Raw genomic sequence first — 23,130 nt, 5'->3', positions numbered from 1 at the left:
GACCATCAGCCCTAGCCAAGTTCCAAACCAAGTTAGGAATGAGAGAAAGGGAGGGAAGAGCTTCTCCATCCCTTTGTCTGAGACTGAATGTGGCCTGGGAAAGGTGTGCACCGCACGCTGGTCCGGAAGCTGGCTAACAGGGATGAGCAGGAGCTAAGGAGGAATCCTGTAATCCTATGCATCTACCATTAATTTTTGTTGGTTAACTTTTCTCTTTTGCAATCTTGTTTCCCTTCTGAGAAAAGGATAGAAGATACCCTTCTGGCAAGGATGAATGGCAACAAAAAGTGACACCTTAGCACACGCCCAAACTGTCATCTTGCCTTTTTATTAAGTCTTTCAAAAATTCACAACATTCACTGCACGACAAGATCCTGAATCTGCAACGGCCTCTATGTGAATGACCCAACATCCTGAAGAACTACACAGGCATAATGGGGATACACCCAGAGTTTGTGCAAGATTAACTGCGTTGAAGTTTAAGTCAAGTCTTTTAGGATGGCGCTCTTGAAATTTCTCCATAACTAGTAAAATCCCAATATGGATTTCTTCATTTGACAGGAGCTAGCTGCTTATGAAAACATGCCCAACACAGTTACATTAACAGCTACAGGTAAACTTTAACCTTTACTTTTCAAAGGATAAATAATGATCTGTAAAAATCAATGCATAGCAAATTCTTGAAAGAATACTGCTTGGGCTGAAAGCCCAACAGCACTTAACTTTACAGCAGAGGATTAGACCAAGTCTTAGCCCTGCCAGAAGACTGCTTTAGAGGAAAGAGATCCCAGAGTCACACTCACAAGAACAGAGAAATTAACATATACCTCAGTAAAAAAAATTGTGTGATCTTTCTTCACCTGGAACACAGAAGTGTGAAGCACCAGTTCATACACGTGCTTTGTTCTTCTAGTTGACAGGGAATTTCCCTCCTGTTCCAGCTCGCAGCTGCTGAATGTTGGTACTTCAGGTTGTCAGATACACAGAACACCTTTACCTAGGGCTTTTAAATTTGTTTGAGACAAAGATGCAGAAATGTAATTTGCAGTTTTTACTCGGGTGAGATGTTCTAATGAAGCAAATTACAAAACCCACACTATGAGCTTTCTGTGACATCGTTTGCATTTTATTGAATGCAACGGGTTTGGACTAGGCCTCACGGAAAGGCTGCAGAGGCCTTTACCTGTTACTTAGGTAACAACAAATAAAACCAATAGCAATAGGCCTAAACAGCTGTTAGCTTTATATTGCACAGCATACATCTTTCTTTCTCTTACTGTCTTCATTTTTGGAACACAGCAAAATCAAGTGGAAAGTTATGCATTCTACAACAACAGTCTAGGTAGACTACACCTAGGCTAATTTTATTTCCTCAAACAGAGAGCTGTAACTAAAGCAAAGTTACTGACCAAAATCAATGGTGAAAGCTGGTCAACTGCTCATTTGCTTTAATCTTAATTCATTTTAGATCTGCTTCAAGATGGCTTTGGAGAACACTCTTTCTGCTACTGTTGTGTTGCAGAGGTTCTGAGGGAGGCACAACAAGCTACGTATTTCTCACATATTGGTATTAGGACTGCTACAAATAAAGCACAAAAAAGTTACCAACACTTAAAACCATGATAGCCTCAGTTTAGACCTATTACCCGATGACAGCAAAGGAAACACACGGAATTTCTTTCAGTGGTTTCAGTAAAAGTAATCTCCTACAGCCCATAAATGAAAGGGGAAAGAACTAATTCCACCTTGAATAGTGGTGTTCTGATTCTGCCCCGCAGTAAACTCAGAACTCCCAAATGCATGTCCCTTTCACCACTTTTGAGTCGGTGATGAAACTTTCATTTCCCTCTCCTTTCTCTTCTCCTACAACTAGTTAGTGTGTACTGATATATTCATTTTTTGCAACACAAAATAGATCTGGCCATTAGACCTGAAAACAAAGAAGTTTCTTCAAATAAAAAAAAATAGTGTTACAACAAGATTTTCCAACTTCCAGATTTCCTTCTCCTTAGCATTTCAGTTTGGTTTGTACACTTGCTCTGGTCTACGAGAACAGCACATCAACGCTGTGCTAATACAAATAATATGATAACTTCTAGAATGGTTTTGATTACAGTCTTTCTTGACTGCAGCTTACTATCAGCACATATCTGAGCTTTGCTTCTTAGAGTTTAAAATAAAAAGTACACACATTCTAGTGCTTACTAATGCTCCTTTTTAAAAAGTCTAGGCTTTGTAGGACCCCACTCTTGTTAGATTTAAAATACATTTTCTGTATTTTAATGTTATTCAGAAATACTCCAAACTTTCACTACAAGATAGCTATACTGATGCATTAAAAAAATTCTATACAATATTTTCCTAAGAATCATAACGATAATCTGCCATTGAAATAGCCACATTACTTATTCACACAATTTTTCTTCTTTTAAGTAGTTACACTGTAGGTTAGACCATGTAGTACATTATTTATGACTCTTGGATTGGCAAATTACTTTACCTGGAAGATTATCATGGAGTTGTAATGAGGCAAATATCTTTGCGATCTGCCTCGTTCTTTTAACAATACGTGTCATTCCTCCAGGATAGATAAAAGCTCTCTTTTTTCCAAGTTCTGAGCTACAGCATACTTCAGAAGAAATTGCCAAGAAAAGAAAATGGAAGCACTTCTCAAAATTTAAGACACATAAACAACTGAATGCTGAGCATTAAAATGTCCTGCCTTTGGTGACTTCTACCACCTACTTTGGTGACTTCTACCAGGACTGTATGTTTCAGTACTTCAGGGGTGAAGTTTTTTCCCCAACATTAGTGAAACAGGTGTGACTTAGTCATGTTTACCAATTAACTTTTAAAATGTACTTTAGAGAAAAGGAACTGACAATTTGCTCCAGAGATGAGACAACATACAAAAGTTAAACTTAATTTTTAAAAATATCTTATCACCCTTTATTTTCAGGTGCTTCACAATGATATGACAAAATAAAGTATTACAATCAGTTTTATGTAAATAAAAAAATTATCAACAAGTTCCAAATCTCTATATAACAAATACAATCAATCATAAATAAAAAAAAAACATGCATTAGATTAAAAACAGTTCTATATTATAAAAGTCATCATGTGACCCAGTTCTTTAAGATACTGGATTTTTCAAAAATACATAACTTATATAAAAATTACAGCATACATTCTTACTTTTATTCTGTTGTTGCATTATGAAAGAAACTATTTTGAACTTTCAGGTCAAGCTTTAAGTTTAACTGACTATTAATGATACATTTGAGAGGCATTTCAAAGTGTTTCACTATAAATTAATAGAACCATGTCTTGCAATGCAACTTTTCCTCTGTAGTTATGTTAATTTATCCTTGTTTAACAGGTTTGCATAGTGGGTCTGAAATCTTAGAGAGATCAAGTCAGGCACAGATATTTAAAATGAGGACTCACAAGCATGGCATAACATAGATTTGCTTTGCTTTTTTAAAGCCATTGCATAGCACCTTTACCATAGATTATTAATACAGAGATGCAGCTACATTCCTTGTAGTTATCTGGAACCAGCCATCTGCAGAGCATTATACAAAATGCAGAGCTTCAGCTGTCTGAAGACGGCAGACAGCTTTTTAGATTTGATAAAGAAACACTTCGCAAAATGGCAGCTGAGTAATAACGATTCAGAGTCACCATTCCAATATTTGTACAACAGCAGATTAGTAATCTGATTTGGGCTGCCTTCATTTCAGCAAATACATTCCAAACCTCTCTATAATAACCTGCATCTTTTTTGGTACCTCTAGAAATTTCTCTCATCCTGTGTCTCACATGGGTGGACAAGACAATGACTGACGCTAACAGAAGCGTCTATTTTCAAAGAACTATTATACTATATCATATTCCAGGTTTAAAAAAAAAAATCCTTTCCACTACTAGTAAATCTATTCCCCAGGACACAGAAATACCAACTGAAAAATCAATTATAGTCTTTCCGAAAGCAGAGAACACACCCAGATAGGATACAAAACTTCTCATACTTTTTCTGTCCTGTTTTCTTTGGCTGCAGATAGGGAGACAGTCCTCTAATAGCTGTATTTGTTTCAGTGCCGAAACCCAAGCCTCTAATTTTAGTGTCAGCTTTTCAACTGTGTTGGGCTATTAAACAAAAACTGTTGATAGAAAACAAACCATAAAAAATTGCCCTCTCTTGTAGAGAAGAATGAGACAGAGAAATCTCAACTGACCAGAAAAATGAGCTAAAAAGTGACAGTAGTAGACAAATCCTGTACTGGAATAAACCTGTGCTGGCTCACTCCTCTTGTCCACTAAGAAATGACAGAGCACAGAAATACCATTTTATGAGCTCTAGAACTGTATTCCTCATATCGTTCATTCATCAAAGTGGGCAGGAGCGATAATTTTAAGTTATGTCCCAGGAAATGTATCTGAGACTTCTGAATGACAATTTAACTCTGAGACACAGTTCTATTACAATTTTTCCCAAAGGAGTAATTCGAGACTAAAATACAGCCTGGGGAAAGCTTTGTGTATCACGTTCATTTACAGCATGAACTTCTTGTTACATCAGGGGTTGTAATACGAACAGCTGGCAGGAAACATTTAATTCTTCACTGCCTGACCACCAAGGAGCCCAGTGTACCTTTTGCAGACCAGACACTTTCATTTGTATCATGAGGTTTGAGTGGAAATCCCCTTAAAGTATGGAAAGGACCAGCCTAGCTTTTGGCACTGCAGGTAAGGACAGTCTTTCAAGACCTACTCTTGCCTGGAAAGGGCAGACACACTTGTTCCTGAACAGCTATCCAAGGTAGCTCCTCTCCCCGCTCCCAGAAGACTAATTCCTGTGCATAGTTTTCCACTATGTGCTGAAAAATGTCACCACAGTAAACCCCTACAAAATCCACGCAAACCTGCATCATCTTACCTTTCTTGTTGACTTGCTGTGGTAGCATATCACTCAAAGAACGTAAGTTATAATTTAAATAGAATCTAGGAGTAGAGCAGGTGGGTTTTCCTTTACTTTTTTGATCCAGAATCTGATCAAAGGGAGACAGATAATTCAATTTCTGCCATCCAGTCTTGCACTTGAAAATGATCATTTCTTCACCACTTTCACTTTCTGCCTTAGGTCTTCATCTGTTTCCCTGGAAATGGTACATGAAGCCCAGCCATCTAATTTTTCTACTCCTCTCTCTCTGATGGAATACTAAATGTGTCTTGTCCAGGAGGTCTGTGAAGATTGATTTAATATCCTCTTATTGCTGCCTGAGTTCTGACAGTTTCCTGAGCCTTAAGAGATGATTAAAGAAACAAAACACATTAAATTCTAAGTCAACTATCCTAAGCAAGTTTAACTAATAGAATTCTTCTTCTTTAAATTTCACATTCACTGGCTTCACCTTCCGTTGGACTCTGTATAACAAAGTCAAACACTTTGCCTGAAATTTGGATTCCAAAATATCAATACTTCTCTGTTTCTGAACCATCATAACAGCCTTACTTATTCTTTTGCTCATTCGTCACTTGTGCCTTGCGCACATCCCATTGTGCAGTATCTCCACACAACTTCTGCTAGTCCCACAGTGACGCTGGGAATATTGTCTGTCTGTATTTCACTAGACATTTGCCTTTGCATTAGAGGCCTTAGAAGAAGGAATCAGATTGTGAAATCTCTTCTTATGGGGAACAGGAGCAAACATCCCTTCATATGCCAGTGCTGAGAACACATTCATATGAAGCAGCATTTCTTTTCAGGTTTAAGTCTTCTAACCAAACCATGTTTGTATAGTTTGTTCTTCCTTCCCCCCCTCAACTTTACAACAAAGCACATACTTTCATTAATTGAAAGATAACAGAATTCAACAGATGAAGGACAAACTACCAGTACAGTGTCCTTTTGCAGTTTATATATTAAGGAAGTGCCACATTAGATACAGATGAGATTACCTCTAGGCAGCAGGCTAATTATCATTGTGTACTGATAACGAGTTGCACTGTGTTCAGGGAAGACCATTAGATCTATTCCAACCCAATGGAGGATGAACAGAAGTAGAGTGGCATACACAATGATAAAAGCAGTGTTTGAAAGTTTCATCCTAGGAAACTTAATCAATTTCTAATTTCATTCTTATGTTCATAGAAATCCTACCAATATCTAGGTGTATTGCATACCAACTTCTGGGAAGAAAAAGTTGGCTGCCTATTACTTTTGCATTTTTAATAGTTGTCAGCACTCTAAATCTCAAAACTACAGAAGGTTTCCAACTTCCTAAACATTGCTAACACATTCCATAAATTCAAACAGTATCAGTTTCATGGATTAGGCAATTTGCTTACATTTCTTCAAAGTATTAGAAGTAGGTGAAAACTAATATGTGGTCTATAAAGGATGTTTGAGAGATCGGTTGTCTGTTTTTTCCCAACTTAAGTGACATTTAAATACACAAGAAGCATGCAGGACATGTAGTTGTTTCCATTCACCTTTGTGAAAGGGGCAAACAACAACAAATGACTTTGCAATAAAAAAAGTGACTTATTTATACAAGCATTAAAGATAATGCTATTTGTATGATTCAACAACTGACTTTTTAAGGGTACTCAGACCAGTAAGAAGTTGCACTTCATTACAGAGCTGAAAGAAAAAAGACAAAGAAGCCTCTGCAAACCCCATCCATCACATTCATCTTTTAGATTAATGAACATTTGAGCAAAAGTACAGAGACATGTTTACATTTTCACATATCCTTTGTGAAGCGACATTTATTAACAAGCTCATTGTGAGAAGACATTGACAAATCTCATTTTCTCAGTGTCTTGCTAATGACACTGACAATGAGTGAATTCTCACTGCTTGTAAGTAGTGAGAAACAAAATATTCGCTAAACAGAATCATGTAAGTCAATAATACAAATTGGGAATTAAGAAAATACCTGATTAAATTATACCTCACAGAGTATGTATTGTAAGGATTATTCCTTCCCTCCCCCTTATCTGTAATACTTTGCAAAGATTCGTAAGCAGATTCGTCTTAGCTTCTAGTACTGTACATATCCACATCTTCTGGGCTGGACTGACCATGGTCCATAAGTTTTGGATCAGGCTTAAATTTTGGTGTCTTCACTGTTCCTGGCAGAGATATTAAAGACATTCAATTAAAAAACATATATATATTTGACCCGTAGAAAAAAAGCTTATTGACACATCTTGAAAATTACTGTATTACCAAACACTTACAAAAGACCAACATATGTACGTTCCAGTTAAAACTGTGTAAATGATACAGGACAATGAAGGCATGTTGTAATTACTAACATACAGCAAAGGATGGAGAGCAGGTCTTCCTCCTACTCCCTGTACTATTAGGGACATGAACTAATTACACCCATGAAAGCAAAGACAGAAGAGATCTATATGCATAAAACCATTAAAGACAGTCTGGCCTGAAGTGAATGCAAAAGCATTCCACAAACTAAATCAGAAAAAATGCAGGTGCAAAGCAAAGAAAGATGCAAATGTGTATTATAGTGAAAATAAAGGAAAAAGAAATTAAACCCCCCACCCAAATCTGCTCTGCTTGCTTTCCAGAAAAAAACGGTTCTGGTAAAGAATCATCAGATGGTTTGGGTTGGAAGGGACCTTAAAGATCACCTAGTTCCAAACCCCCTGCTGCAGGCAGGGACACAATAAAAAGTAAGCAAGTTTAAGTGATGAATAAAATTCAGAAATCACCCCTACAAAAGGTAACAATATTTTAAAACAAATTTAGTTGTTCTTTTATAGTTAATTCCACTATCTCTCTTAGCAATTGGCCTATTGAGATATTTGTATGTTACATAGCTCCTTGTGAACTAAACTCTATCCTTGCCAGAACCAGGACACTGCCACATGATCTAGTCGATTATCTCAACCACTTAAAGATACACAAAGAACATCACTGCAAAAAACCAGCAAAATAAAACCCAATGCTTCATTTGTCAATTACACATCTCTTTTACCAATATCTGAAGATATAGAACCCATACAGAGAAATGAACAGTGATTCAAATTAGCTGTTTTCACAAAAATCCAGCAGTAATCCTTTAAATTACACTTACAGTATTCAGACAGCAGAAAGATAAAGTAGGTATTTAACAGAAGTACTTGATGGCATCAGCTCATATCCCACAATATGGGATATGGTCCACACCATATGAAATGAAAGAAAACATTATTGAGAGAGAACAACAAATATGTAACAATTCTGATACTGTGACAGGGTCCACAGTGAGAAGATGACCACTTCCCTGAGGCTCTGAAGTATATATTAAATGACAGTGCATCCAGTGTATTCTCAAGAATAATATGCTATGACAGCCTGCTCCATTTTAAAGCGAGGGTAACTACAAAATTAAGTCAAGAAATTGTATTTGCAAGTTGCCCTGAGATCACACGTGAAATGTTCACCTGATGAAGGCACTGGATCTTTATTACTCCAAGACTCTACTGGAGAAGGTTCTGTTGTGTTAAATGATCTCGGCTCAATAGCAGACTCAGGTTTTGTACTAGAAATCTCTTTCTTATCTTCTTGTGTAACTGATTTTGACTCTTGCTGCAGCTGTAAACCAAACATTAATAAAAAAAATGCATGTGGGTATATGCTTAATACATTATTGCAAATAAAGGTTTCAAGTCTGAAAGCTTATCTTTATGAAATTATTTTCAGATGTGACATCATACAATGATATTCAACTAGTAAAGTCAGCTGCATGCAAGGGACTCAGCTGGAAAAAATAAAATGCGTGGAAGAACCCCACAGTTCAGATACAGTAACTTCAAATTCACACGAGGAAATTTAGTTTGTCACAAGTATATACTTAAGTCTGAACTCTGCTTTTACCTGAGACCCTCAAAGTACTTCACAAGGAAGTCACTGTTCACTTACAGATTAGGAACCTACAGTCTTACACAAGACTGAAATAGCATTTAGTTTTTACAGAACACTCACTACCCTTAGTTAACAGTAGATGGAAAGATAAATCATGGTAACAGTCTAGTAATGAAAAATAAATATATTGTTTGGTGAACAGGCTTCACTCAGGGGAAAAAAATAAAGTTAATGGAAACTGTCTTTACCACATCAATTCTTGTTTTGCTATCACTTTAATTACAGTTATCTCAATCTCATTTTCAAAATTCAGAATTCCATTTGCACTCCTTAGTGGAAATAAAAGGTGAGGACTGCATAGAAATGATGACCATAAATTTAGAGTAAAATACTTCTAAATGTTAATATGACTGAGAAGCTTTCATTTTCTTTAAAAAGAGAAAAAAAAAATCACTGTGCAAAGCTGAAATTGTACTCAGGGAAGTACTACTTTTGCCAGGTGTTTTTAAATTTCCACTGGAGAAAAACGCTTTCAGGTTGCACAAACAACGTGTTTAATTCTGGGATGCACTAACCTAACTTCCATATGTAATTTACAGGAGGTCAATGCTCCCCTCCACTTAGTGCTGGCAAGGCCTCAGCGGGTTTACTATGTCCGATTTTGACCACTTCACTTAAAAAACCCAAAAACAAACAACACAAACCACATACAAAAAAACCTAAAAACAGAAAAAGGAGAGAGAGAAACTAGAGAAAGCTCAGAGGAGAATAGGAATTACGTAAGTTAGAAAGCCTGCTCTATGAGAAAAGGTTATACTAGGGAGAAGATAATGTCAAAAACCATGATAAATTTCCCATATGCAATAGGTCAATATAAAGAGGTTACTGACCATTTATTCACTATGGCTGCAATGAGGACAGGACAAGGAAAAAAAAAAGTAAAATCAGACATGGACAATTTCTATCACAGGGTAATTAAAACAGACTACCTGGAAGGGCTGTGGAATTTCCCTCACTGGTATCTTTAAGAATAAGCTAGTCATACCTACTGTAATTCTGTGTGTCTATCTTAAATTCAGCGGTCTGCTTAGGACCAAAGCTTGAATCAGAATGGATTATTTTTGTCAACATCAAAACCGAGCTATAAGAGAAACTCAGTCTTCTCTTGTGCATCTTGCATGTTTTGTGGGACTACATAGGGGATCTCAACATCTATTGGTCTGAAAGGTATAGCAAATATGACATCAATTAAACACTGAAGTTACAAAGGTATCAGAAGGGTTTCTGTGCATCACAATGCAATTAGTAATCTTAAACAGTATCAGCACAATAGGACTTGACCTTCTAATTTACTTTTTTCCCCCCTTTGAATTTGTGAGGTACAGTCATTACTTCAGAAAGCCTACCTTGGTGACATCTTTTTTTGCCCATAGTGATCGCACAGCTTCATAGGTTTGATGGCTTGCAGAAAATAACTTTTTCCCTGTTACCTATTTTTTTAGAAAAACATAATTGAACAACAGCTTTAAAAATACTAAGATACAGAGACCATTCAAATGAAATGCATCTTATTTGCATGAGATCGTGCTTGACCCCACACTATGACATTTTAATAATCTACTTTTCAAGATCTAGTGCATGTTTCTCTTACATCAAGCAAATCCTAAATAATGTTTAAATTGGTATTAGGAATCCACAGGTAGCATTCACATGCTACATCCACCTACTTAAAATGAAATAAAAACCTGACTAGCAAACAGTGTTTTGGCAATGGTAGCACAACAGGCTGGAGCAGCAGTTCTGAAGGATCCAAACTTGTCTCACTATGTTGGAAATGATCTAAGACAGCAACACAGAAGGAAAAAGCCCCAAAAGATGACCTGGCCCACGTTACTGAGCAGTGCTTTGCTTTACAAATGGCCACATCCTTCAGTCTATTTTCAAAAAGTAATTTTATAATACTGCACTAAGTATGGAGTACCTTTACAAATGCTCTGTAGAAACAGAGTACTTCACTGCTGCAACTACAAAAAACTGTGCAAAACGTGATACATAATGTGAGTAGATAGGAAAAAAGGATTTAGCTTCCTGAGATAGGTCATAATGTACAGCGTAGCATTCCTATTAATTTCTCCATCTTCCTACCCTGACATTTAAATCTTACGACAATAAGCCAAGAAATCCCTTGGTTTCTTGAGAAACTGTAATCCTCATAGATTTGCATATAAGAAAAAAACAACATATGGGTTTAGCAATATAACATTGCCCAATGATTTTAACCACACTACAGGTCTTTGCGGTATCTTCCCAAGTACTCTGGAAGTATAAAAATACCAAACAAAACTACTTCACTAAAATTCATAACCATAACAACTGTTTCAGCATGATGAAAAGTTAAGAGATTCAATAGTAGTTTTTTCAATCAGATTTCAGAATAACGTTTCAAAAAAAATTCTGTCAAAACTTAAATCTGATCATTTAACTAAAAGATTGATAAGTCCTATAACCAAACACAACTAAATTAAATTTTCCTGCCTCATCAATTTAACACAGAAGTGCAGTTTTAAAACTATAAATACAAAGTTCGTCAAGGAACTACGAAGAATTCTTATGAAGTAGTATGTGCTTTTCTAAATAGGGAAACACTGGAAAACTATAGAGGAGGAAGAGATACATAGACTTTATATCCTGCTTTTCAATTCACTTTTTGTGTAGAAAAGTACTGTGTGCAAACAATTCTTGCATACAAAGTATTAAGTATAGTTCTGCTTTTCTACACAAACAGCTAAGACATACTCTAATTAGGGAGACAACTGCAAGATGACAGTAACTGGAAAACAAGTATTTCTTACAAGAGATGCAATTGTACAGTATCTCAAATTGCATATCTATTAAGTTCAGCAAGGCTTTATTTTTAATGTATTTTTATTTCAGCAAGATAAAATAATCTTGCATTTATTTGAGAAGTGAGGATTAAAAGTTTGAGAGGCTGCATTTTTAAATTCAGTTTATTAAATTTTTATAGTTATGCAATTAACACCTGTGAAGCATTGCATGTTTTAATGAAGATGCAGGTGAATTCTGACTCCTAGTCCTATGACACTTAATTCAAGTAAAATGGGAATGCTATGACTAAATTCACTGTTAATTCAACATTAAAATAAAAGTAAACTTACCTTAGCAAATACCACTGACTGAGCTGGGTAACAAACAGAAATTCCTAAAGTAGTAAGTCCCAAAGGATAAGCAATTTTCTTAAATCTAGAATCTGTACAAAGCCAAATATTTCAAATAATTAGACACTAATGAAATGTAAAGCTAAGTAGCTGTATCAATTAAATCCAATTGCTCAACCCCTAATCATTGTTTACATCAAAATTAACTCCCTAACAGCTGGAGGAAAGAATACAGAGTGTGATTACAGTTTAGTAGAGTCACGTTTGCAGGAGATACTGGTATTCCAAACACTGGTTTCTTCAATGAGAAATAATCCCAAATTAGATCTTCCAATATTGTGAAAAATGAGACAAATGTCTGCGTTATTTAGGAGCTGCTGCGGTTCTTCACTAGCTCCACGCGCACTCTCTTGAGGACATCGAGTGCAGCATTTGGAGCAGCCAGGAGCCTGGAAACTGGGGCCTCTGTTCAAAGGGGAGAACAGCTGGGCCAGGCTCCGGTTCCTGTTTGTTGACAAGGAGCCCTGATGATAGATTCTCAAGTCCAAGGGGGTTTTTTTGTTCTGTTTTGGGGGGGGGTTTTGTTTATTTTTGTTTTTTAAATGCATCCACCAAAAAGTAACAGACATACAAGAAAAATGCTTTCACTAATCTGCCAGTATTTTGATTCATATGTTTTCTTTGTGAAATATTCAGATAGACATGCACTCAGGTATTACAGATTAACATTTTCTGAACAGTATTTTCTGGCAGGTTAAGTATTATTCCTCTAATATTTACCTTGAAAGGAGAGACACCTGTATCTAATAAATTACCCTTTTGGCTTGAAAGCTACCGAAACCACACCTTCCAATGTGTATTCTTTTGTACCTGTCAGCCAAACACCAACACTCTTTTGCTTCTTCCCTCTAAATTCCCTTAGTTTTCACCACATTCAGTAACCTTGCCTGTTAATTTGTCTCCGATTTCCTCCCATATATACATTGTTTCTGAAAACCAGTAATGAACAAACTCAAAAACCAAGTGTCCTAATTTCTGTTAATTCCACCATTAAAAATGACCATATAATCCTGTTCTGGTAGGTCGTGGCCGGCTTCTAGAAGTAGTATTTAATAATGTCCCTTCCATTTATCAAGATGGATTTAATACTAGTTACATAGTTTTTCGCCTATGTTTCAGAAAAGTCTTGTGACCATTAAAATTACTACACGCTACATATTCAACACACCGATAATGAAAATAAGCAAAAAACCCTACCTTTTCTTGCCAGCACTATGCCAGCTAAGCCTGATACTGTAATTACACCAACTTTGGGAAGAAATTCTGGTGGTGGATTCTTCAGGTAAATGTAAGCATCTTAGAATTAAAAAAGAAAAAAAAAAAAGAAGCATAGCAATTCAATATTAATCCTTTTATTTTATTTCCCACTGAAGAAATAAAGATGGAAGTAGAATTAGGAATACCCAAAACTGACAACAGTCCAAGACTGGATTTTTTTGTTCATGAATGAAGGTGCCTTATTTGCCAGGTGCACACTCTGCAGTCTGTGTTAGAATGAGAACCACTGTTCTAAAAACACAGCGGCAAAGATGATAATTTTTCTCCTTAGGTACTTTTTAATGTTTTGTAAAATGTTAGTACTTAATAAAGGAAAAGGAAAGCATAGTGTTAAGTTTTGATTTTACTGTGAGTTAATATAGTTTAAATGACAAATCACATATTTTGGAATCTCCCATGATACTATTTTTAAGGAAAATAACTGTTATCTAAAGTTTCTGATACTGAACTTGAATGCAAATAATGCTTGTCACTTGTGCTAGAATTAAGAAGTTTTATAATTAAGACAGGTTGTGGAATTTCCATCCCTGCAGCTATTTAAGACCTGACTGGGCAGAGATCTAAGCAACCTGCTTTGGCCCTGCTTTAAGCAGGTGACTGGACTAGACAACCTACAGAGGTACCTCTTCAGAGAGATCTATGGATCTATAGATTCTAACTTCAATGATTCTGCGACACTATGATTTTAAGAACAAAGCTAAAAATCAAAAGAATGAGAAATACTGTTTAATTGGTCATTTCTCTCATTGGAGAACAGAAATGAAACTCTGTAGTGAACTGTGGTCCCAGTTTTTCCCACACACACTTGCAGAAAGTATTCCAGTGCACTCCCCTACCACCCATCTCCCTCCTCCCCCCATAAGTAGAATTTGCTGTTTCAACCATCTAAGTTGCAAGGAGAAACAACAGAAAACGCTCAATTGAGAATTATGTGACTTGCCTACCTTTCCCAAATTGAATTGAATCCATTATTCCATTTTTAACAAAGACAAAAGCATCCTAAAAAAAACCAACAACAAAACAAAATAAATGTAAAATCTTTGCAAAAGTAGATGTTTTCAGTACAAAACTATTCGGTTGATACATATGGCTCAGCACAATGAGACAAAGAAATACCATGAAACTTTAAAAAAAGCTAAACCAGATGAGTTAACTTCTACAGAGGCTGTGCTGAGATATATCCCCTTTTTGGCTATCGTATTTATATTTTTAAAACTTCCATTCAGGTTTAATTAAAAAAAATAAATCTCTTTAATATAGTAAGATCACTTTTGAAATGGACATCTCGGGAACAAAACTGTAGAGTAGCAAAACATCTGGATGCCAACTGTATAACATAAGAAAATTGAATTATACTAATACAATCTCCTCTTCCCTAGAGAGACTTATCCAGTAAAAGTGACTTTGTCTTTTTGCAAAAACGGTGCTAATTGTTGCTAAAGATAAGCAGTACTGATGTGGTCTAACATGTGTGCTCAACTAATTTGAATTACTCCCTTCAAATTGGTCAATTTATTTAATTACAAGTTTTTCTTTATCAGAAAAAAATCTTCTACTAGCCTATTATTACTATCATTGTCCTCAGACTGCTAAAAAAATTGAGTAAATATCCATTCTTCAGAAGATTAATGAAAAAGAATGTCACCCTGAGTTATTTCACTGAAATAATTTGCAGTAAGATAGAATTTGTACCACCAGAGGTCACTGCTAGTCCATCTCGGAAACACTCACATGGCAATTAAGAGCATAGAAAAGTTTGATACAGGTTTATAACTAAATTATTTCAGTTATGCAGTCACTGACAAAATTTTCACAGACCAATGGAATCAAAATTAACAGAAAATACAGGAAGATATTTATATTTGTTTTTTTCCAAATAATAGGGTCTACTTTTTAAGAGAAAAATACAAGCATAAAATTTCATACTAAAACCAGCCAGGGTAAAGTTGTCATTTACCAGCAGTTAAGAGAATGGTAATAGGCATCGCATTTTCTTCTATGCCTAGAATATTCAATAAAAGAATTGTGGGTATTTTTGATGACTAGTTAGTATTAGCCTGCTTTAACACTTACACTGAATGCAGTCAGTTTGTCTTTCCTGAAGTACCTAAATCAGGTCTTTTAACCCGCCCATTGGAAGCATCTTGCTCGCTCTCTGTGGACTGTTCCCAGAATTTCAGACTCCTAAATGTTATCAAGTTCTGCTAGCAAGAATTTACCTATGTAACTCCTGATGTAAAACTTAACCAAGAGATATTTCTGCACCTGACGTTGTGGGTTGGGCTAGATCCAGTTTAGCATTGACTGAAGGGGACCTATTTCTCGCACTGCCTTTTGATTTGGAAAACGAGGAGAACGCACAGGTTTCCTGTTATAAGCACAGTAGAGAAACACGAGAGAAGACATCATTTTTGCAGCTTAAATTATAGGTGTATGCTAATACAAAGAACTGCAAAAAAATCCTTTAGGGTGAAGCATGCTGTTTTTTTAATGTTTTAGTCTAGTGCTGTCAGGAACTGTAGAAAACTTTGGATGCAGGTATTTCTTACCTTGCACCATCCAATATAGCGGCCGGTTGTCTGTCTTACTGAAGAAAATTGCTTCTGCAAGTGACCAGGCTGCTCTTCAATGTATTTTGATTTCAGAGGTGGTGGACAGTAAATTGGAAGCTGGAACAAAAGGCATAACTGTACTGCAGGGAGATAGTTTTCTATACCGATTAGTATTTACACTGAAGAGTGTTTGTCAAGACTGCAAATCCTTAGCATTCCCATTCCAGCAAACAAAACCTCTATATCCAATTATGCTTTTTACATTTACAAACTTGCTTTACACAAGTGTGACAACAGATTAATTTTTCAGAAATGAAAACTGAAAGTATTGTCCAGGTTCTAAGAAGCAGAATTACTAGGTATGATAAAAATATCTGTTATTCAGAAAAAGCATGAACAAGAATAGTTGGAAGATGCACACATGTATTACTAGAAACTGCACAATAGAAAAAGACTGTTATCAGTAAGTGTTACACTATTACCTTTTCTGGTTTCAGTCTGGAAATAATGTAATAATGAAAATGAGATAAAACTTTACTAACTTACTATTGTAACACTTAATGTTTTGTGCTATAGTGATCAGTTATTTAGGAGGTAATTTTTATTAGCACATATTACTTAGCTATGTATTTTAATTACTGGGTAATATAATTCAATGGAAAGAGATGGTGTTCTGCAGATTCTTCTAGTATTATTTTAAAGACTAACAAACAGTAAGATTCTCACCTGATTCGGCTTCATCATCTGACCCTTGGATTCCTTTTCTGTCGCTGCATGTACAGTAATAAATGCAAATGGCAGACCAGAAGCAGCAGCTGCCAGCTTTGCCACCTGGGACAGACAGATGGAAAAAGGGAGTCTAAATGCAGAAATAAAAGATTCACTGCAGTAAAGTTGGGATTTCACTATTGTGTTGTGCTTGATCAAATATGGGACTAAACAAGTAACTTTTAAAATCTTTTAAAAACGATGTACCTTTTGGAAACCTCCTCTGTCTTATACAAAGATTTTCTCAAATTACAACGGTAAAGAAGCAGCTAGAGATCACTGACAACAACAGTTATGTTTAAAACATCAGGAAGAATTTTGTGTTCAAAGCCATGTTGATGCTTTCATCATGCCTCAAGGTAAATTAAGTTGTAATGTACTCAACATACAGGTACTCCAAGTCAATGAATGACTCTCTTGTTTCAGCAAAAAGCACCTCAATTTTATTTACAGGAATTCTCCATAACATCAGACAAAATGTCACCTCCTTTCCAATTCTGAGAACGGTTCAACTACTGTCTGTTTGGAATAACTGTGTGTTGACAATAAATGAAAATATATACCAATTACTGGAATTAAGAATCACCTGCTTAACCTTTTGAATCACAGATGTTAAAATGTAAATTACAGAAATATGGGTTTGGTCATGAGAGTTTGATGTCTACTTCGAACACTAACTTGGAAAAAAACACCATATATTACACAAAGCTTAAACTCTAATACAGCTTCGGGTGAATATTTCTTAAATGATTGCCTTAAGATTCCAATCAGAGCTTCCATTAAGCATGCTGGCATACCATACATTAAAAAACTTGCCACAACATATTGAAGCATCTGCAACTTTGGTAGATTATGGTTTCTTCTATATCAGTAAACACTTTTCTGTTCTTCACCTGAAGCATTTTTGAAACTTTAAAAATGTGAAAACGAGTATGAAAAATGTTCCCATCACAGAGATGATGGTGGTAGAGTGCCAGAAAAACAGAAAAGCAGGGAAAAAAACAACTTGATTTGGGAAATACCTTAAATCCCTAGTGCAAAACTCTACTATATTCTTATTGTCATCTCAGCTTTCAGTTGGAAATATCCTGTCAAAGGAGTAGGATTTACTCCATAGCATTTAGTTATAATAATGAAAACACAATGAACAAGAAGAAACGCAAAAGCACTACCCTGAATTAGCTCAGGTTCATCAATCACATGCAGATTAAACTACTCAAGACAGCAAAACACCGTCACTTCTAAAGTAAACTGTGAGATCTTCATAGCAAAACTTCCAGATCCTACAATCACAGGAAACCACAAAGGCGCAGGAGAACAAAGGAGGACACTGCAATGATAAGAGGATTCTTATGAAAGAAGGGGCAAGCAGACAACACCAGAGCTGCAAGCTGTAAGATAAAGCTAAAAATTATTATTCAGTTGCATTTTTTTCACATGGGGGGCTGAAGGGAGGAAGGGTTACTTAAGGTTTCTCTATACTAACAGTCTTTATTAATATATAGTATTCCCGCTCTTAACATAGAGCCAATGTGCCCCTCCCCTCTCCTTGGAGCATAAAACCTTCTTGTCAGCATAATTATCGCACCACCCTGAAAGTCTGCTAGCGGCTACTATTTTTTTCCATGCTTTCCTTTAACGTAGAAATGGTAGGAAAACGTGTAGGACTGAGCTCATTTTGCTGCAAGAAGCAGAACCCCACCACTTTTTCTGTTCAGGCCAGGCTGACATTATGCAATTTTTGTAACACAGTTATGTCAGCTGGGAGTGTCAAAAAACCCCACAACTCCAGCACAGCTAGGCTAGCACATCTTAGCTGGCAAAGCCAACACTGTAGACACAATCATGTTGACCGGTGTCTTAATTTACACTAGTGACACTCCCAAAATATTCTCCCTTTGCAGACAGACATGAAGTATAACAGGCCTGGGGGCACTGATACAGAACCGCTAGGTATGGGCATTAGACAACAGTTGAACTCGTGATAGCTGCTGTCCATTTCCTCACCGGGGAGGGAGGCTTTACACACACCAGACACGTATAGCTGGGGGAGCAGACACTTTGCAAAGTTAAGGCAACAACACATCTGGATTTAGAGTGGGGCAGAGGGGGAGAGACCAAAAATCGTGTTACTAAAGAAGTGTTTTTCCCATGTCAACCTAGCTATGCTGGCAAATGTGGACACGGTCAGAAGGAAGATGGAGGTGATACCACTTCCAGACATCTAGAGAGAAAAGTTCTACACATAGGAAAATACAGCCATGCTGATATCATGTATGTGGACCAGCACTGCGAAAAAATGTCACCTGTTGACAAAAGGTTTAACATATAATGTTAATTAACGTTAAACATCAATGATCTAACACATTAGTACAACTCAAGATTACGACTGCTATACTGAGGAGCACTTGCCATTTTTCCTTTCAGTGCCTAACACGACCGCCTCAGCAGAACAAGTCACCGGGAGGCTCTGTTGTCTCAGCTGTGTCCCAGCACTGGAGAGCAGCTCTCCCAGCACTGAGCAACCCCAGGATATAGCACATCGGCAAGAGAGGATGGCAATAATCAAACTATGAACCAATTAACAAAATTACTGTCTTTGTGATAATGTTGCTTAGAGCAGAATGCCACAGTCTGAGCTACAGAATTTTATCTATAAAGGGACACCCATCCTCAAAGAAAAGCCTGGTTTTTAAAGCATTATTAAAGGAATCTGTTTAAAAATGTATCATAATTCAGATAGCCCAGTTCAATACACGATGCTACCAAGACAACATACCAATATTTAGTAGATACTAGAAGGAAAATAAAATTTAGAAGTGAGAAACCATGAAAAAGTTATATTGTTCACTTAATAAATATGATCAATTTGTTTTAGAAATTCACAACGGAGTTTACTGTGCTAAATGTAAGAGAGAAATCTATACCGTGAATGATGAAAGTAGTCCAAGTCCTGAATGACAGTAACTGCTTTACTTTTGGATGCCTGAAGACAAATGCATAAACGTTTAAAACTCCAAATGAACAGCTGTACTATCTAACACTTACGTTGGCACAATTATTGCAAGACAGTTTCACTCTTTTCTATTGAAATCACAAAGGATAGAGGTGAAAGAAAAGCAACGTCACCTTGACTACACTAAAGAGGCTTCACTACATTGAGTTGTCTGTCCTCTTCCTTTATCTAATGACTAGGTATATTACAAATACCTCAAGAAGCTAAGTTGCTGCTTATTATTAAAATCACTTCAAAGGATATTATGTATGAAACAAGGAAAATCACCTATTGTTTAGCTAAAGAAATTAAAAGATATTTTACCTATGAAATTGTAAAAGAAGTAATTGAGAATTAAGAAATGGCAGGATCATATAGTTTTATATCAAAGACTAGAAAGAAGTACAGAGAACAACATCTGCAACAAATTTAAGCCATAAAAAAATGCTGGAATTACACGGTCAACCAGTAGAATGACTCCAGAATGTCAGTCAATAACTGATTCAAAGAAAAAGCCCCAACTGATCTTTAATGAATTCAGGACCTATTTTACTTTTTTTTTTTTTAAAATTGAAAGAGTTTAATTCCACATCTGCTCTGCATTTTACAACTAGTTCTGCTCTTCTCTGAAATAATGCTCTGACCTAAGCGCCAAGAAACTACAAAAAGGACAATCACCCGTTCCCCAGCGGCAACAGATCTAAATACCAGCAGTTACAAAAGCCATGAGCCCGGATGACACCTTCTGGAGGTGAATCCAATATGAATATAGATCCAAACATCACTGGAATTACAGATATTAGAAATTACCAGCCTTAATGCCCTGGATGGGAGAGAAGGTCAATGGTAAAAGTCAGAAGATTGCCAGCAATACCACTGCCATCATGCTACAACACGTAGGTTGTTTTTTTCCACAGACATAAAAAGCAAAAAAGCACGTTGATTATTTCAAAGCACTAAACAGTGTGCATGAACAGATATGGCATTTTTGATTAAAAGATTGAATAGCAATTATTAGCTGAAGAAATTTATTATCTGCTCTCTAGCATAAAATTGTTACAGCTATGCCCTTTAATAGTAGAACTAGAGTAAAACTGATCAAAACATAATAATAAAACTGTCAAATGTACCTGGATAATTTTGGTTTTACGTCTTTGTATTTCAAACAATCTATTTCATACTGTTAGAATCTTATCAAAGATCAAAAGTAATACAGATTCTATAAAAAAAGTTAAAAAGCTACATCACTGTAAAAAATTCACTATCTTTAACTCAAAACATGCAGAATACAAAATAAAGCATAACAAAACCATATATTTAATTTATGCTAATCTCTAAGACGTTAATTATTGTTTCTCACTGAAACTCTACAAAATTCTATATACTTGCTTCAAGAACTGGAGCACAAAACTTGCCCTGAATTTAGGAACAAGCCTCAAAACAAAAATAAGTAATCAAAGGAGCAGACTATATGCAAAAATCTGGTGTGTGTATATATAGATATAAATATATATGCCTTCTCTGTCCCAAAACCAGAACCTACTAGCTAGATTAAAATAAGATCAAAATTTTAGCAGCTACTGCATATCATATTTTCAGTGGAGAGCTGTTACTCACAGAATAAGAAGACACATGGGTTTATGTTTTTCCCCTACTACTTAGATGTCTTGAGGTAGACCAAAAAACTGTATCCAATCCTTTTGATTTACTTTTCCCCAAAGTTACATGAGACATGACAACCGTCAGAAGCTTCTAGGCCAAATCCAGTATTTTAATTTAGATATGTACTTACAAATCTCTAGTGACAACTATAAAACAAACTGCACAAGAGTGGAACAGAGCAGCCTCCCATTTCACCTCAACTTACTGATACTCCACAGATTAAGAAGGCACCGAATCATTCAAATGTATGTACTAAATACGCTACTTCAAGATCAGCTAGGCATACAGCAAAGCCAAACACAGTTTCTTGTTTTCTGGTACTTGCCTCATAACAAACTAAGGTAAAATGCTTCATTTTCATTCCTTTGGCTATCCTCATTTGCACTGCCTTTTTCTTTACAGATATGCATACACATTTTAAATGCTTTGTAAAAGTAAATATGAAGAGTCATGTGAGAGCAACCTAACCATCAACTTGACTATGAAAACTGGAAAACCTGTCCAAATATTTGAGAAAAAACCTAGTTCCTTACAGGCACATTTTACCCTGTTTAAAGACACTATATCATCTCTACAATTACAGGTATTTTAGATACTTGTGACCCTGTTAGTTTGTAACAGCACGATTTTAACATCCTTGTTTCAGTGATGTATAACACTACTACACTTTACAATGCTACTGCCAAACTAATATCTTGATATTTCATCTCTCAAGTACAGAGTGGAAGGTGTTTCAGAAGCTTTAAGTAGATGGAGAAACAGAAGAGAAATACTTCTTTTATTCCCTGCTTTACAATTTAACCACCCTCTGGAAGCAGCTCTATCTCTAGTTCTGCAACGGAGAAAACAATTCGGAGACCTCTTGCTTTCCTACTGCTCCTCCACCTGAACGCTCGGTTACAGGCTGCAGGGATGTCCCCACTCCGAGAAACTAAGACCTTCTAACTCCCCCCCGCTGGAGCAGAGAAGTTGTACAGCCAAGAGGGGCTCCGCAGCGGGGAAGGGCCGTGCAGGGTGACCAGCGAGGGCTGCGGAACCCCCCACCCCGGAGCCGGCAGGGTGGGCCTACCCGCTTCCCGCCTGGCAGCCCCCGCATTCCCAGTGCTCCTCCCGAGCTCAGCGATGCCCCGACCGGAGCAGCCGCCGGGCCTGGGCGCACACACCGGCCCGGCCAGTTCTGTGTGTAACCCGCCGGCTGAGGCTCTCTGGGCCGCGCAGCGCCCGGGCCGGCTCTGACAGGAGGCGGGCAGCCAGGCCGCGCGGGGAGCGCTGTTCCGGGAGCTCCCGAGGGGCGGAGGAGCCACAAGAGGCCCCACGGGACATCCTCCGGCTCCCCTCGAGACCGTGGGTATCTGTGAGCCGGCGGGGGAGCCCAGGCCGAGGGAGCCGCCGCAGCACCGCCCTCCCTCACGCAAGGCGGCACTCACCTTGGCCGCCATGTTAGCGACAGCCCCCGCGGCCGCCTACGGCGAGCGGGAAGGGCCGAGGGCTCGGCGGGGGCGGGGCTCCTGAGGGGCGGAGCTCCGGGGGCGGGGCCCGGCGAGTCCCTCAGGGGAAGGAGCAGGTTTGCGCTGTTTCTTCAGGAGTGAGGGAGCACCTGGGGCTGCACGGGAATCACTGTCCTAAATTAACAACCACAACAGCGGATGTGTTGCCATAGCTTTGTAAGGCACCGAGATCGATTATCTTGTTTTAATTCTGTGCTGCAGAGCGCCTGGCATTTAAAAGTAGAGTTTTGTGGGGCCCTGGTCAGCCTGG

The 23,130-nt window shown here is 37.3% G+C and overlaps 1 protein-coding gene across 6 annotated transcripts; it reads right to left on the bottom strand.

The window, feature by feature from the left end:
- Window positions 1-818: 818 nt before the first annotated feature.
- Window positions 819-22,876, bottom strand: APOOL (apolipoprotein O like). Of its 6 annotated transcripts, XR_012837240.1 has the most exons (12): window positions 22,800-22,876; window positions 16,674-16,778; window positions 15,945-16,064; window positions 14,340-14,394; window positions 13,315-13,413; window positions 12,058-12,149; window positions 10,288-10,371; window positions 8,461-8,611; window positions 6,948-7,143; window positions 4,943-5,307; window positions 1,410-2,629; window positions 819-1,003 (listed from the first exon to the last, which is right to left on the bottom strand). XR_012837240.1 is itself a non-coding variant. In XM_075763085.1 (9 exons), exons 1-9 carry the CDS (start codon window positions 22,809-22,811, stop codon window positions 7,046-7,048), a joined length of 816 nt encoding a protein of 271 aa, XP_075619200.1. In that variant the 5' UTR covers window positions 22,812-22,876; the 3' UTR covers window positions 2,936-7,045. The 6 variants fall into 6 exon arrangements, 4 of the variants coding, with proteins under 4 accessions (XP_075619200.1, XP_075619201.1, XP_075619198.1 ...); XR_012837239.1 differs by lacking the exons at window positions 819-1,003; window positions 1,410-2,629; window positions 22,800-22,876 and adding an exon at window positions 22,442-22,793 and having other exon boundaries at window positions 2,936-5,307; XM_075763085.1 differs by lacking the exons at window positions 819-1,003; window positions 1,410-2,629 and having other exon boundaries at window positions 2,936-7,143.
- Between the last annotated feature and the right edge of the window lie 254 nt (window positions 22,877-23,130).

This window comes from Balearica regulorum, chromosome 11 (genome assembly GCF_011004875.1).
Source record: "Balearica regulorum gibbericeps isolate bBalReg1 chromosome 11, bBalReg1.pri, whole genome shotgun sequence".
Lineage (NCBI taxonomy): Eukaryota > Metazoa > Chordata > Aves > Gruiformes > Gruidae > Balearica > Balearica regulorum.
The sequence above is the reverse complement of the archived record's forward strand: the minus strand, read 5'-3'. Positions and strand labels throughout refer to the sequence as shown.

Excerpts from the sequence above, each read along its gene's own strand:
- APOOL (XM_075763083.1), bottom strand. The coding sequence starts at position 22,468 with ATGCGGGGGCTGCCAGGCGGGAAGCGG. Across the intron at positions 14,395-15,944 it reads GCTATATTGGATGGTGCAAG|GATGCTTTTGTCTTTGTTAA; the intron begins GTAAGAAATACC and ends GGTTTTTTTTAG. Across the intron at positions 12,150-13,314 it reads CATAGTGCTGGCAAGAAAAG|ATTCTAGATTTAAGAAAATT; the intron begins GTAGGGTTTTTT and ends GGCTTTGTACAG.